General features: G+C 34.4%; 1 protein-coding gene across 3 annotated transcripts in view; it reads right to left on the reverse strand.

Annotated features, from left to right (window-relative positions):
• The window catches only part of STAG1 (STAG1 cohesin complex component), a 428,530-nt gene that overhangs the window by 89,838 nt on the left and 323,389 nt on the right, over positions 1–15,303 (reverse strand). For all 3 annotated transcript variants that reach the window (XM_059390978.1, XM_059390976.1, XM_059390977.1), the window contains 2 exons: positions 12,050–12,157; positions 9,010–9,124 (listed from right to left, as the gene is read on the reverse strand). In XM_059390978.1, the coding sequence (XP_059246961.1) occupies positions 9,010–9,124; positions 12,050–12,157 (223 nt within the window). The remainder of the gene's footprint in view (positions 1–9,009; positions 9,125–12,049; positions 12,158–15,303) is intronic.

A 15,303-nucleotide genomic window follows, 5' to 3' on the forward strand; every position in this document is an offset into this window, starting at 1 on the left:
GAAACCAATACTATTTCAATTTAATAAGCCACTTTCTTTATAACTGAGATGGCCTGGTCACGACAATTCCAGGAGCCACTTCAAAAACAACAAATATATTTGTATGCCATTGTAAATAATGAGGATGCAATATGTAGACTTAATAAAAAATTTATTTTTTTGCAGTAGTAATGTTAAAGATCTCCCAGTCCAACCACATCATTTATAGATAAGGAAACAGAGTATAACTAGTTAATGGAATTTCTGAAATTACAAATAGGATCATGGTCCCTTTTCATTATTCTTGGTTTGTTTCTAAAAATAGCTTTTTTTTTTTTTTAAAGGAATCACTTCCTTTCTCCCAGAATTCCTTTGAAAAATTGGTGCTAGTACTACTTAATTTATATGTCTGTCATCTTGGTCAAGGTCAAAATGTTAAGTTACTCTATTTCTTCTCTTTTGTATTTTCATTTCCATTTAATTCATTGCATTCCCTATTCCACCCCATCCCACCCCTCACCTTTTTGCTGCTCATTATTCTTGTCAATTTTCTTTGGAATCCATGTTCCCACAGTAACAAACACTCTCATGTTCTTCATCAAACACTTCAGACCAAATATTCTACTACAAGTGGTAGTATGAAGAATATTATTCAAACAGCTCTTCAGAGAAGGTAAGTAGAGATGTTGGCATTGTTCTAGTTTCTGCTACTACAACTAACTTCTCCGCCCTTATCTAAAAGTTCTTCCTCCTTTGAGGCACATGACATCCAGATAAACCAGTTTCTAGATCAGAGTTTTTCAAACTGTACATTTCAACCCATTCATTAGTTGTTGAACTAATAATTTAATACATTGTGACACAAGTTAAAGAAACGAAACAAAACAAAACAGAAAAGCCTATATGGCACATAGAAAGTTAAGTACTACTTCATAGAACTCTTATTTGAGTTATATGTGCTTCTACTTGTGAGACAAAATACTTTTCACATCATGAATAGTGGCCCTCAAATGTATGCAAATCTCCTTGCTAGACCTACTGGTTGTTTACTGATATAACAGCATATTTGGTAAGTAAGTGAGTTTTCTTCCTCATTCTTAATTCTATCATTAACTCTTCTCTGTGCATTTTAATGACTGATTGAAAGCTCTGCTTCATTTGGACTTCTTAATTCTATACTTCATTTCCACTGCATTTCAAACCTTATATTCTAGCTCCTCAAGTGCCTCAGGAAAACCACACACATGTATATGCACACACAGAGAGCTTTCCAATGATTTTCTCCAGAGTAGATAATATAGATTGGCATCTCTACTTAGAAAGAACACAAGAAAAAGTTTATAGCAAGGTACATTCTAACTTTTCAAATTTACATATCCTAGGGAACTATTCCCAGGTCTTCACTAACATCATTCCAATGTTAGCTGTAAGTAGTGTACCACCTGGTTTCAAAAAAGGAAATTAGCAGCAGAAAAGAGAAAAACAAACAGTTTCAAAGTTGGAGCTATTAAAACCCATGCTAGAATGAAATTATTATTTAAAGGGTATAGTGTTTCAGTTTGGGAAGGTTTTTAAAAAGTTCTAGAGATGAACAGCATTGACTGTTGCACAGCCATGTGATTTAATTTAATGGAATGAATGATATACTTAAAAACAGTTAAAATAACAGATATTGTTATATCTATTTCACCACAATTAAATAAACTCCTATGTTAAACATTAAATAAACTTGCTTTTATGCCTGACTCTGTCTACATGTTAAGTATGTCCATAAAATAGGTATAAAAAGGTTCATAATTATATTTTAATATCCCTTCTCTGTTTCTCTTATGTTTTTGGTCCTCAATTCTGTCTTGTCTTATATGGTACTGTCTCAACTTCCTGTAAGCATTTGTTAATTATATCTAGCCTTTATCCAGGTTGTTTATTTTCTGTGTATAAACTTCCTGTGTTTTGATTGATTTATTTTATAAACATTTTTCATCTGCTTATTTTATCCTAAATGACAATCAACCTTTTATAAATTTGTGTAACTGATACTGGAAATATTTTTGTGTAACTGATATTGGAAATATTCCTGGATTCTGATTTTCTATGCTCTACTGGTATTTTCTTGTCTTATTTGTGGTTTCTTCAGTTTATTTATTTATTTATTTTTCTGACGTATTTTTCTATCACTAAGGTCCCTAACACATTTATTTACTTTATTTAATTTTACATTGCACTCCTATATTTTAAGAATAATTTTTAGGTATTTGCTTTAAGCTTCACAGCCATAGTATGCAGGCTTAGTTTTATGTTTTTTTCAGATTTGCTCACCAATATTTCTTATATTCCTTGTTTTCCTTTTACTGCATCCATTTTTTATTTTGCTAGAAAACATCCTCAACTAATACTTTCTATATAGAATACATGGGTGGTAAATATTTTAACTGCATGTTCTTTGACTAGCTCTTCCTCTCTGTTCTCTGTTCTCTTTACAGAACTCCTACAGACAATAATGTGTACTTCCCGTCTTTTACTTTGTGATCATCATGTATGCCCCAAGATAGGAAGACTATATCATAAATATTACATCATGCTAATTTCTAACCATGTTATAATGATTGCTGTTACTCATACTGGTGTATTTTCACCAGTATGTCTTCTCACATTACTTACATGTACTACCTTCTGGAAAAAAATCCCTTGGTTTAATCTACAGCCAATACTTGGTTATGTCCTTTCAGGCCATTTAACGATCCACTTCACTCTTAAATTTTGGAAATCATGTTTCTAATTTCTATGAACGCCCCTCCTCTTTCATAATAGCTTCTTCTTATATCCAGGGGAATTAACCAAATTTTTTCACCAATACTGGGTTTTGTGCTTCAAGTTTCAGTGATTCTTGGTTAGTAGTTCCTGTAATGTTAATATTCTGGACTCAAAAATATTTGTAGTAAGAATGCCTTTCTTAAGTCTGATTGCAACGTCCTGGGTTCCAACGTTGTGCATGAAGTGAAAAGACGGAAACTATAATCAGGCAGGCTTTTCCTCTAACATGTAGGTATGGAAGTTCTTTTGAATGCCAAAGTTCCCTGTCCCTCCTGATGGCCATAAATTATCTGGGGCACTCATCCACTCCTTTGTTTCTTAGACCAATGCGCACATCCCAAATATGTTTCTAAAGGGAAGAATAAGCTCAGCTAAGGCAGCCACTTAATTAGTACCTATAATATAATCTTTTCACCAGTCTGTGCTGCTCAAATCTTTGGTTTATTTCAGATTTCTACCAGAAATCTCAAAAATTTTCGTGCTCTTCGTTGCCTTGCATATGGCTATGGGTTATTGAACTCAAATAGAATTAATCATTAATTCTATTGCTTCCACAAATTCCTTACAGTTCTATTTCATCCTGACTTATTCAGCATGAGGTTTTCTTTCAGATGAGTAAAAAGAATTGTTGGCACAATTTAAAGATGACTTCTCTATGCCTTGAACTAAGGCATACTGAAATTCGGCTCAAGCATTTTGTCATTGTTCCAGAAATTTTTTTGTGTGATAGCCAGTATTCTCAATGCAGATGCTAACTTCTTTGACAATTTCCTCCTCTTTTTAATTAGTTAAGGTGGTGCCTTAGTAGAATCCATTCTTTTAACACCAGTAACCAGTTTTCTCAAACTCAATGTGTATACCAGAAGGACATGTGAACGTGTTGGCCCATTTTCTGTTTCAAATTCACCAGTATAAGTAACAACAATCATTATAACATGGTTAGTCAGAAATTAGCTTGATGTAATGTTTATGATACAGTCTTCCTGTCTTGGGGCATATGTGATGACCACATAACTTGCTAGTCTCAAATCTCTGTAATAATACCATGTAAATCCATGTTGGAGAAAAAAAAAAAATTCAAATATGGCCAGTAAGAGTAAAAGGTTATAACTGTCTTTCAGACATTTTATAGCAATGACCTTCTATTGGTAGTGAAAGATAAAGCTATAGGAAGGAAGGTCCTGAGGCATTCTCAATGGCTATAGAAAATCCTGGGACTAAAAAGGACCTGGAACCCTAAAAATAAAACAAAAATAAATTTTCTAAGAGGAGTTTTTGGCATCATAATTTTATAAAAACAGCATGAAAATTAGTTATTTGCAAGCATTCTTCAGGAATTAGATGAAAAAAGGTAACAGATAAAGAGTCACTATATACAAAATAGATAACTGAAATTAGATTTAAATTTATTTACAAATTATATAAAACATATAGATTAAAATTATATATAAAATTATAATTATATCTAGGTGGATTTTACTCTGCTATATCTAAGTGTAACTTATTTCATAGGGTGTCCCCTAAACTTGTATATAAGGCAAATTAAGTTCATTTTTCTGGTGACCTTAATTACAATTTTCTGGGTACATTCTGATTCATCTTTAATTGGCTTCAAAATTACTCATAGTATTTTACATGTTTTCTCTGCCTGCTGACTTCTCCATCAAGCAGTCAAATACACGAATGGAGCTGACTGACTGTATGAAGCCTTACTTTGATTCTTTTTATGAATAATCATTTAAAATGTAAATAATCACCTCAAGTTACTAAGTTTAAAATTCTAAATACTCCTATACTGGGTTTTATTCTCTGTTGAAACAGAGCCAGTTGTCAGTGAATCTTAAAGAACATACAAAAACAAATAAGAAAAAAGGCTATCATTCATGAGCATTATGGGCAGATTCCTTGGATATGTCAATAATGTCTATTAATCTTCCATTTTATATGACTGTGATAATTACCGTCTTCATTTCATATGCCTAGAAGGAGGCATATTTCTACATCATCAGCAATGTTTTGGGTTATGCTTAATGGTTTTAAATAATTATTAATAGTATCTTTGTTACTCTAAAAAGTATCCATTTATACAGTTCTATGGTCACATCAGATAATAGGGAAATCTGGACTCATCACATTAAAGTACCATTTTCCTACCAATTGTCAAACATCTAAAGCACACACAAGGTATTTTTTTTACTGAAATCAGTGACTACTATAAAGGTTGTGATGGCTTTAAAATGTCACTTTTTGGTACAAAAAGAAAATTAGTTTAGATCTATCTCTTAATCTCCATCATTTCTCATGTAATTCATATATAAAAGAGGTAAACTCCTCTTTTTTTTTTTTAAGGATTTTATTTTATTTATTTGACAGAGAGAGATCACAAGTAGGCAGAGAGAGAGAGAGAGGAGGAAGCAGGCTCCCCGCTGAGCAGAGAGCCCGATGCGGGACTCGATCCCAGGACCCGGAGATCATGACCTGAGCCGAAGGCAGAGGCCTAACCCACTGAGACACCCAGGCGCCCGCAAACTCCTCTTTTGACTATAAATCTCAGTATTTCAGAATTCTAGTTTTAAGACTAACCCAGTAAAACAAAGAAAAAAAAGATGATAATTACTTCAGTTAATCCTACTGATTAGTAATTTATCTGTAAACTAGATTTGTTCCACATTACGACCTCTAAGGTTTCTTGCAATTCAATTTTTTATGAGTCTATTACTAAAATATTAGTAATTAACATGTGTTGTAGTAATATAAAGAGGAATTCAGAGTAAAACATAATAAGAATCCCACCCTAAGAATACAGCTTTAATAAGCTTTCAGTTCCAGGTGTACATTAGTTTTACAGGGTAAGAAAAGAGATTTTAGCAAAGATGTTTCTTGTGAAACACATGAGACTAGAAAACATTATCACAAATCGACTAAAACCTTTTAAATACGATTTGCAGTTGCTTCTGTATCTGACAAGAATGCCATAGAGAACTGGGAAATACATCTTCATGTTCTCCTAACACTTTAGTACACAGCAGCAAACACAAAAATATAGTAAGACCACCTGAAAATAGAGTGGCATACACATTACAAATTACTGCTTTAATTAAAAGATGAAACTGTGTAAAACTAAGTACTTACAGTCTTTTAATATATCAAAAAGTAAAGTCCTCAGGGTTTCAGAGATCCAAAAAATTTTCCTCCAATAAACAACCAAACTCAATTAGTCTAGATCATCATATTTCTTAAAGTTTTCAACAAATATTTTAAATATTATTTACATGTCTCATCTCTATCAAATTTTGAAACTATTTTTGCTATTAAAGTTACATTTTCAAAAAGGATTTGACTTTGCAAAATACTTTTAATCCTATTCCTTTAAAACCTAAGGAGCTAAAGGTATACTTGAAATGGTCTATCACAAGTGTGAGATATAATGATTAATGTTTTATCTTAAACCTCACAAGTATTCTGTATTTTATTCCATAATATATCCACACTTGCTTTTTAAGAAATTAATGTTTTAAAACCTCAAAACATAAAGTGTGGTCAGTCCCTGGACTGGAGGCAGAAACATTACAAAATGCATCTAGGAGCATTTAGAAATGCAGCACATTCTGACTACACCTCAGACCTACTGAATTAGAACTGGCATGTTATTTAACAAGATCCCCATGTAATCTGTATACATACTTAAAACACTTCCTAAACACATATCCTTTATTCAAATGCAACTCTGCAGATGGTTTTGTTTCTGACTTTATTCATTCTCTGTTCTTTCCAATTTGCCTAAGAAATATCAGTAAGTCTTCTGCTCTGCTTTGTCCTAATTCCACTCATTCTACTGACAGTTCCTAATTCTCTGATTGCAATTTCCCTATAGGCTGCTTGTTTGTCTACTTCTCATTCCTACAGAGTTTCTCTAGGATTTTCAAATTTGAGCAATCAGAATCATTGAAGTTTTTCACCTTCCTGGACATTCCAACACAAACCAAAAATCTTTTCCTGAGTATAATTCAGGGTCCAAGATCTCTAGAATTTTCTGGGCAAGCCAAAGTTCACCTGTGCCAGCAAATTCTGCTAGGTACTGCATTATGAATGTTAATTACAAAAACATTTAAGTGATAAATGACATCAAAACATCACATGAAAATACTGGTAATGGAGACTGTACATCTACTAATTAAAACATTTAAATTCCTATTTTATTTCTCCTTAAAAATGTAATTTTTAAACAAGTTAGAACTAATAGTTTTAACACCTCGAAAACTTATACAAGATCTTTATATAATTTAAAATCTACACACAAAAATTCAAGGAAAAAAAGCAACAACAAACAATTAGGTAGTACTATGATACTATTGAAGTTTAAAAATTGCTAGCCTATATTCAGTGTGGACCTATACCTGCAAAAATACTCCCACAATCAGCAGAAATTGGTTGATACTGCAGATGCCTAAGGGAGTGATACTAGTTGGCAATAACAAGAAGCGGACCAAAAAACTTCAAGGGAAAATCAGCAAAGGAAGTGTTCATTGGGACTTTGGGAAGCTCTTCTGACACATATTTGGGTATCTAAAAGAACATTTCTATAGGCAGAGCTGTGCTCATCCCCAGGAAAAGAAGCAAAGAGAATGTTATTCTTTCCCCTTGGGCTGTACTGGAGGCTGTGAGCAATCAGGAAGTGAAGGTTAAGGCAGAATTTCAAGCTTCCTGATGGAGTTGAAGATGTGTCTATATATAGAAGCTCTTAACAAATGCTGACAGACTTAACAGTTCAGGTCTTTAAGGTAGTTTCTGATCAATTGCTAGCTGATCACAAGTAGACATATCATAGTCAAACTGTTGAAATCCAGACACAAAGACAATAATTTAAACTATAAGAGGATGTGAATTTGCAGTTAGGCAGCAAATGGTATCCCTCGGATGGATACCACTCCAACCACATCCATGCCAGTAATACTCAGTACTCACAGGAGAAACAGACATTGACTCAGCTTTACAAAAATTATGGCTTGTGGGAAAGGCAGTATTACTGATACATTCTGTATTAGATTGTTCCTCTGGAAGGTAGTATCAACCAATTTCTGCTGATTGTTTTTCACAAATGCCGTAAGAACATGGCTGAGGAAAGGCTATGGCTATTTGCACAGATCCAAGTGCTGAGTCTGGTCAGAGACAAGACTTGACCGACAATGGAACTCCTGAGGGAACCGTCATGCAAGTCAAATAGACACAACTTTCCAGATGAGACTTTTGGTGAGCTTCAGACTCCTTCTGTCCCTTCAGGGACTGCCAGACAATTGGTTTTCACAGCTAGTGTGGTTGTAAAGCTTTGAGTTTCAAAGACAATGTAGATCTTGGAAGAGGGAATTGGGAAAAGGGCAAGTTAAAACACCACAGAGTTCTCTAGTCTTACTGAGATTCCACTGCTTTTTGTGAGTAAATACTCCTTGTACTGTTGCAAGCTTTTATTTAATTTCCAGAGTTCCAAAGGAGTTAATTTTGGCAGTATTTTCCAGTCATCATTTTTATATTGGAAAGGTTTAGGTTTAGAGGACTCCTTCCTCCACAGTCTGAAGTACATCGCCCTAGATATTAGGTTTATCGCTTTGAGTTCAATGTGTTTCTTCTTCTCTTCCTCAAATATTTGTAAGAACTTTCTACACTGTCCTGAGCTTTATGGTCTGGATTTTAAAAAATTAATAAAAGAAAAAAAAAAAACAAAAACAAACTCCCACAAAAGGCAGAATACAGATTCAATAATCAGATAATCCATGCAGGCAATTTTATAAGAAACAGGCTTATTTTCATAGGATTAAAAAATATCAATTAATTACAATGAATTAAATAATAATTTTATTTAAAATATAATTGAATACAAAAAATAGTTATGTTAAAATTTACCTCTCTTTTCTTCTTGTATTATTTAAAATAATTTTTTATAATGTATATTAGTCACCATACAGTAAATTATTAGTCTTTGTTGTAGTGTTCCATGATTCATTGTTTGCTTATAACACCCAGTGCTCCATGCAATACATACCTACCACCAGGCTCACCCATCCTTCACCACTCCCTCCTAAAACCCTCAATTTGTTTCCCGGAGTCCACAGTCTCTCACGGTTCATCTCCCACTCCGATTTCCCCCTCCTCATTTTTCCCTTCCTTCTCCTAATGTCCTCCCTGCTATTCCTTATGTTCCACAAATAAGTGAAACCATACCTCACTTTCAAGAAAGAAAAGAACCAGCATCCTAATGAGGTTCCCATTTGGACTGTTCCTTCCTCTCCTCTTTGCTAATGCTTCTTCTGCTTGTGGGTCGTGTCTGCTAAACAGCCTAGAAATAAGTAACAAAACCAGAGCATTATGAATTTGCATGGATACGAATTTTAGTCTTTTCCTTCATTGTACAAATTATTTCAGTATTTAAAAGGCAGTATCAGATATCAGGTTACTGATTTATTTCATACCATGCAAATGATGTTCTTATAGGTTAAAAATGGTTAGATCTAAACAATTTTGTACAATTCAATCATACAATGTAAAAGGAAGCTTTTGGACTAATCAGTGTTCAAATATTCACAAAAAAATATAAACTTTTTTATCCTTTATGATAGATGCTAGAACATATATAATTTTAAAAAGAGTTCTATTTTCTTAAATACTAATTTCAGAGTGAAGTAATTAAAGAATTTAACCATATGTTTTAAAGAAAGTGGGGCACCTGGGTGGATCCGTAGGTTAAATGTCCGGCACCCTGTTCAGCAGGGAGTCTGCTTCTCCCTCTGCCCCTCCTCCTGCTCCTTTTCTCTCTCTCTCAAATAAATAAATCGAATCTTAAAAAAGGTTATAAAAATTCATACTTTTAATGTTTACTTCTAGCATTTTCAGCTTATTACCTAAAAAGAGTACTTACTAACCAGTACAGAATAAAATGACAAAAACATTTAATTTTTAAAAATATCACTTAATGACAAAACTTCTAAAATATAACAAAGACATGAATTGGAAATTTTAATTTGCTAAGAGGACTTATTCTAAAAAATTTTAAGGACTGCTATTGGTGTCTTATTCCCAGGTATTGCTCTAGGTAAATGGGATATAACAGTGAACAAAGACAAAATCCCTATTCTCATTGAGCTCTCACTCTAATGAACAGAAATAAATAGTAGATAAATATATACTATGTATACTCTGTATAAATACAGATTAGTTGATTATTTTGGGGGCAGGGGAAACTATATGGCAAGGGAAGAAGATTAGGGCAATTGAAGCTATATCAGCATAGCTATTAGACTGGTTTAAGAGAAAATTTTGTTTATTTGGATGGCTTTCAGAGGAAGGAACAAATAGGAAAAAATGACGGTCCTTTATTACTGAAATGTACAGAATTGGATAATCACATTTACTGTATATAAATGTAAGAGGAATCAACTTAATTTTTAATTTTTCTAAAACTAAACTGTAGATTTTTTGACTATTAAAATATTCATTTCAGATACATTTACTATTTTACAGACATGTGGATAAACTTATGAACAGCTTAAAATTAGACTAACAGCTTAAAACAGACTAAGTGTGTATGTGCACACTTGCATGTTTTTCTTTTAATCATAGAACTCCTATACCAAAGCTTACTTGTTAAAATTTGAAAAGATCACAATATTAAATGATAAGAATACTCAAAGACATTAGAAATGAAAAGTTCTCAAACTGTGAGTATCTCCAGGGCAAGGCCATAAAACAAGCTTATGGAGTGAACCTTCCATTTGAATAGAAATTGGCTTCATTTTCACAAAGAAATACCAAAGGCCTGTATTGTGGATTGTTATTTAAAACATTCCAATTTTAAACTTTTTAGCAAGTATTTCAAACTTAGAAAAATACAATGCAGATGAAGTAAGATATATCCAAGCACCTTTCTAATCCAAGTGCTGCCAGTTTATGGCCTCTATTCTGTAGAGAACCACCCTCTGTAATCTACTTTTTCACTGAAACTATAAAAGCAATAAATTCTAAAAACACAAAGCTTTTTGAAAACTTAAGTAGAGAATAGAGACTAACTAGAATATAACAGTCCTGGAAAACGAAGAGAAGTTAAGACTACAGTACCCCCTTGATATTTGTGACAGTCAACACCTCAAGATAAATATGGAAATAACACTATTCTATTAGCTATAGATGTCAGCGTCAGTGGCAAATTCAATACATTAAGTTAAAAAAGTCATGCCTGAAAATCCTGACTTTCTTCCTTACTTTCATTGACAGTACTCACTAGTAGCCAACTTCCTTCTTAAAGAAAGATATTTCACATAGAAACAATTTTTCCCACTTTGAGAGGTATCACCAAGTAAAGCCAGTTTGTTGCTGCAGCACTGAGATGCAGATGCTGAATGGAGGGCCAGGCCATTATCAAAGTTAATCACCCATGCACAACAGTTGCCCAATGCATGACTTATAACTGTGCTTAGTATAATCACAAATGACTACATGTAGTAGACTTCTGGGTTTACCTGCCAACAATCAGAGTCACTAAATTAAATCTATAAACAAACAAACAAAAACAAAGTAAAACACAGTAAAATACCCCCAGATATTTTTAAACTTTAAGAATGAATTTACTTACTAATAAATTATAGATCATACAGAAGACCAACATCAAAATGTATTTCATAAAAACTTAATTATATTCATAAACTCTCATTAGCTTTTATGTTTTATAAAAAAAGATGAAGTCTTGCTTTTCAATTAAACTGAGACTTTATATAAAAGATAACTTTTAGAATCACTACAGATTACTGATTAAAATAATCCTCAACCCCCATAGGAAGAGTTGTTAAAAAACAAAAAACAACCACCATGAAAGGTTGGAAGGCATTTTGAAAGTGATTTTAGATTATAAATGTTGAGAAGGTAAGATGAGAACTAAGAATTTTAAAAGGAAAGCTACCTGGTTAAATGAAATACAAATTTTTGCAGAAGCTTTTATACAATTCATGTACTTCTCCAATCTCCACTCACACCCTAGTGGGGAACCAACCTTTTAGATTTCAGGAAAAAGGAGTATGTCAGAAGGGACATCATTCTTAGGGATTTGATTCATGATGTGCACATAGGCTGAAAGGATATTACGACCTCCAGAATTTGAAGTGGCCACTTCCAACACTGTTTTTACTCACTATTACTCTCTTCTGCTAATTATAAAACAAAAACAAAACAAAAATACAAAAGTAGAATCTGGCTTCAAAGATAATTAACTCACTTTTTATGAAGGAATTCTCCAGCTGCCACAGCAACAGGGCGATGTGCTGAGTACACCAAGTGGTAAACATTTTCACAGTCTTCATTGGAAAGAGCTTCTTCGCTTCCACTGAAAAATTCACAAAGCAACATCTGAGCCAAAATAAATATTTACTTTCAGTTCCATCTTTATTCAAATTTTGTAAGGTTCATTATAAAAGCTCAAGGCATATTGATTTTTCATCTCTTTTTAATCTTACTTTGAAAGTGATATTTATTTAATTGTAACAGATACCTAATCATTATAATCATTAATAAAATTCAGAAAATGCAGATAAGGAAATAAAATGCCCACATTTTTTCCAACACAAAGTATACCCATGGTACCCTTGGATTATATACATAGCCCAAATCAGCTCAATTTTTTTAAAGATCTATAACATTTTTGTTGATATGCACTGGGAATATATCTGTTACACAGTTAAATTATTATAGTACGTTATTCTTCTTTATAGAATTGTCTATTTTATTTTAATTTTATTTATTTATTTGTAAGTAAGTTTTATGCCCAATGTGAGGCTTAAACTCACGACCCCAGATCAAGAGTCACATGTTCCACTAACTGAGCCAGCCCCCAGAGAAATGTCCATTTTAAATTATATTTTATCACTATACTTACAATACTGCTTCTTCTTTCTGTATAAAGTGGATTCAGAGGTCACACCATTTCTTTACTAACACAAATTTCCTATCTTTCCACTCATGTATTCTTTTTTTTTTTTTTTAAAGATTTTATTTATTTATTTGACAAAAAGAGAGCGAGAGCACAAATAGGCAGAAAGGCAAGCAGAGGGTGAGGGAGAAGCAGGCTCCCCACTGAACAGGGAGCCCAATTGGGGCTTGATCCCAGGACCCTGGGATCATGACCAGAGCCAAAGGCAGATACATAACCAAATGAGCCACCCGCGCACCCCAGTCACTCATTTATTCTACAAGTTTGAATAATTTCTTACTTTGCCAGAATGTATTGTTTTTTCTTCCCCTATTAATATGCTTAATCTATTTCCTATTAATATGCTTAAAAATGTCTCATATGATTAGAGATTAACAATGACTAGATAAAGTATAGAATTCTTGGGCAGTACAAGGCCTAACAAGATGAAGGGATGGGTATAAGTTCATTCCTCAGAATTCAATCCTAGAGATGCCTCAGGAGGTTGAGGGATCTCACAGAAACATAAAATCAGAGTGACCTATGCAGCAAAAGAAGATAGTTGCCATCAGTATAAGGGACTATAGTTCTGAATGAAAAAGAGCTGGTTGTCAAGGCTAGGACACAGTTTAGAGCACTTTTTAAAAGTACAGACACCTCAACAATGTCTGTTCTAATTCTACTGTGAAGCAAAAACAGTATCCAAACATAATGTGAGAGGTTATCACTGGGGTTGTGCTGGAACCTAGAAGCACTGAGAAATTAACAATAAGTGTAGGCAGACTGGCTAGCCCATGACCTACACTGTCCCTCTATTTCCCTTCCATATCTTGAAGGTCATGAAATTACCACTGAAGGAGGTAGGTTTCTCCCCCCAAATATTTTGTTTGTTTGTTTGTTTATTTACTGAGCGAGCACAAACACATGGAGGAGTGGAGGGAGAAAGAGAAGCAGACTCCCTACCAAGCAGGGAGCCCAGTGCAGGGCTCCATCCTAGGACTCCTGGGATCATGACCTAAGCCAAAGGCAGATACTTAACTGACTGAACCACCCAGGTGCCCCTGAAGGACACAGTTTTAAGATTGCTGAGGAACAGTTACAAATTACAACCACAGGCTTTCTGTCCTGAAGCAGAAGTGTTCTTTGTCCATGCCCAACTCATACCCCTAAATTACAAGGAGCAGCACAAAGCTAAGGCCCAAGTTTTACTCCACCCAATTATACATCATCAGCTAAACTACCTAATAACCCTCAGGAGAAAGTTAAACTCACAGGAAACAAAATTTAACAAGATATCTTAGGAATCCAAACTTATAAGTGAAAATAATCTATGCCAAAAGAAGGAAATTAGCAGGTAGACAGAAAAAGAATTTAAGGAGCTATAACAGGATGTTACACGTGACTTTATCTGTTGTTCTAAACAAGATCCCATAAGCCAAAAGAAACAAGGCCAGATCATATGAGGCAAATGCAGTAAAAGCTGATTTTGTGATTCTTAGCTCTTTACTTACCAAAATAATGTATAAATTAGGGGACTGAGCAATACAATGGAAGAAAGAATATGTTTCCAGAGAAAATGTCAGAGTACCATGTAACTCTCCAAGTGAAATTGGAGCACAAAGTTTCAGAGAACCACTATAAAAATTTTATAAGCATCCCTTACAACTGTGAGGACGTTTAGGAAATGCTACCTGGTACAGAGCTTAAAAAAGAATAAAAGTGAAAAGCTGACTGGAGCAACAACCCATGGTAATAAATTAAGAAGAAAAGGGGTATTGTGGACACTGCTGCTGTGCCCTTCATAGATGAATGGATAAAGAAGATGTGGTTCACGGGCGCCTGGGTGGCTCAGTGGGTTAAGCCTCTGCCTTCGGCTCAGGTCATGATCTCAGAGTCCTGGGATGGAGCCCCACATCGGGATCTCTGCTCAGCAGGGAGTCTGCTTCCTCCTCTCTCTCTGCCTGCTTGTGATCTCTCTCTGTCAAATAAATAAATAAATCTTAAAAAAAAAAAAAAAAAGAAGATGTGGTTCATATATATAATGGAATTTTTATTTTATTTTTTTTTTTAAGATTTTCTTTATTTATTTGTCAGAGACAGAGGGAGAGAGAGCGAGTGAGCACAGGCAGACAGAGAGGCAGGCAGAGGCAGAGGGAGAAGCAGGCTCCCTGCCGAGCAAGGAGCCCGATATGGGACTTGATCCCAGGACGCTGGGATCATGACCTGAGCCTAAGGCAGCTGCTCAACCAACTGAGCCACCCAGGCGTCCCAATAATGGAATTTTTAAAAGATTTTATTTATTTATTTGACAGGTCACAAGTAGGCAGAGAGGGAGGCAGAGAGAGAGGAGGAAGCAGGCTCCCTGCTGAGCAGAGAGCCCGATGCAGGGCTCAATTCCAGGACCCTAGAATCATGACCTGAGCTGAAGGCAGAGGCTTTAACCTACTGAGCCACCCAGAAGCCCCTATATAATGGAATACTACTCAGCCCTCAGAAAAGATGAATACCCACCATTTGCATTGACATGGATGGAACTGGAGGGGATTATGCTAAAGTGAAAAAGT

This window comes from Mustela nigripes, chromosome 2, assembly GCF_022355385.1.
Source record: "Mustela nigripes isolate SB6536 chromosome 2, MUSNIG.SB6536, whole genome shotgun sequence".
NCBI classification, from domain to species: domain Eukaryota; kingdom Metazoa; phylum Chordata; class Mammalia; order Carnivora; family Mustelidae; genus Mustela; species Mustela nigripes.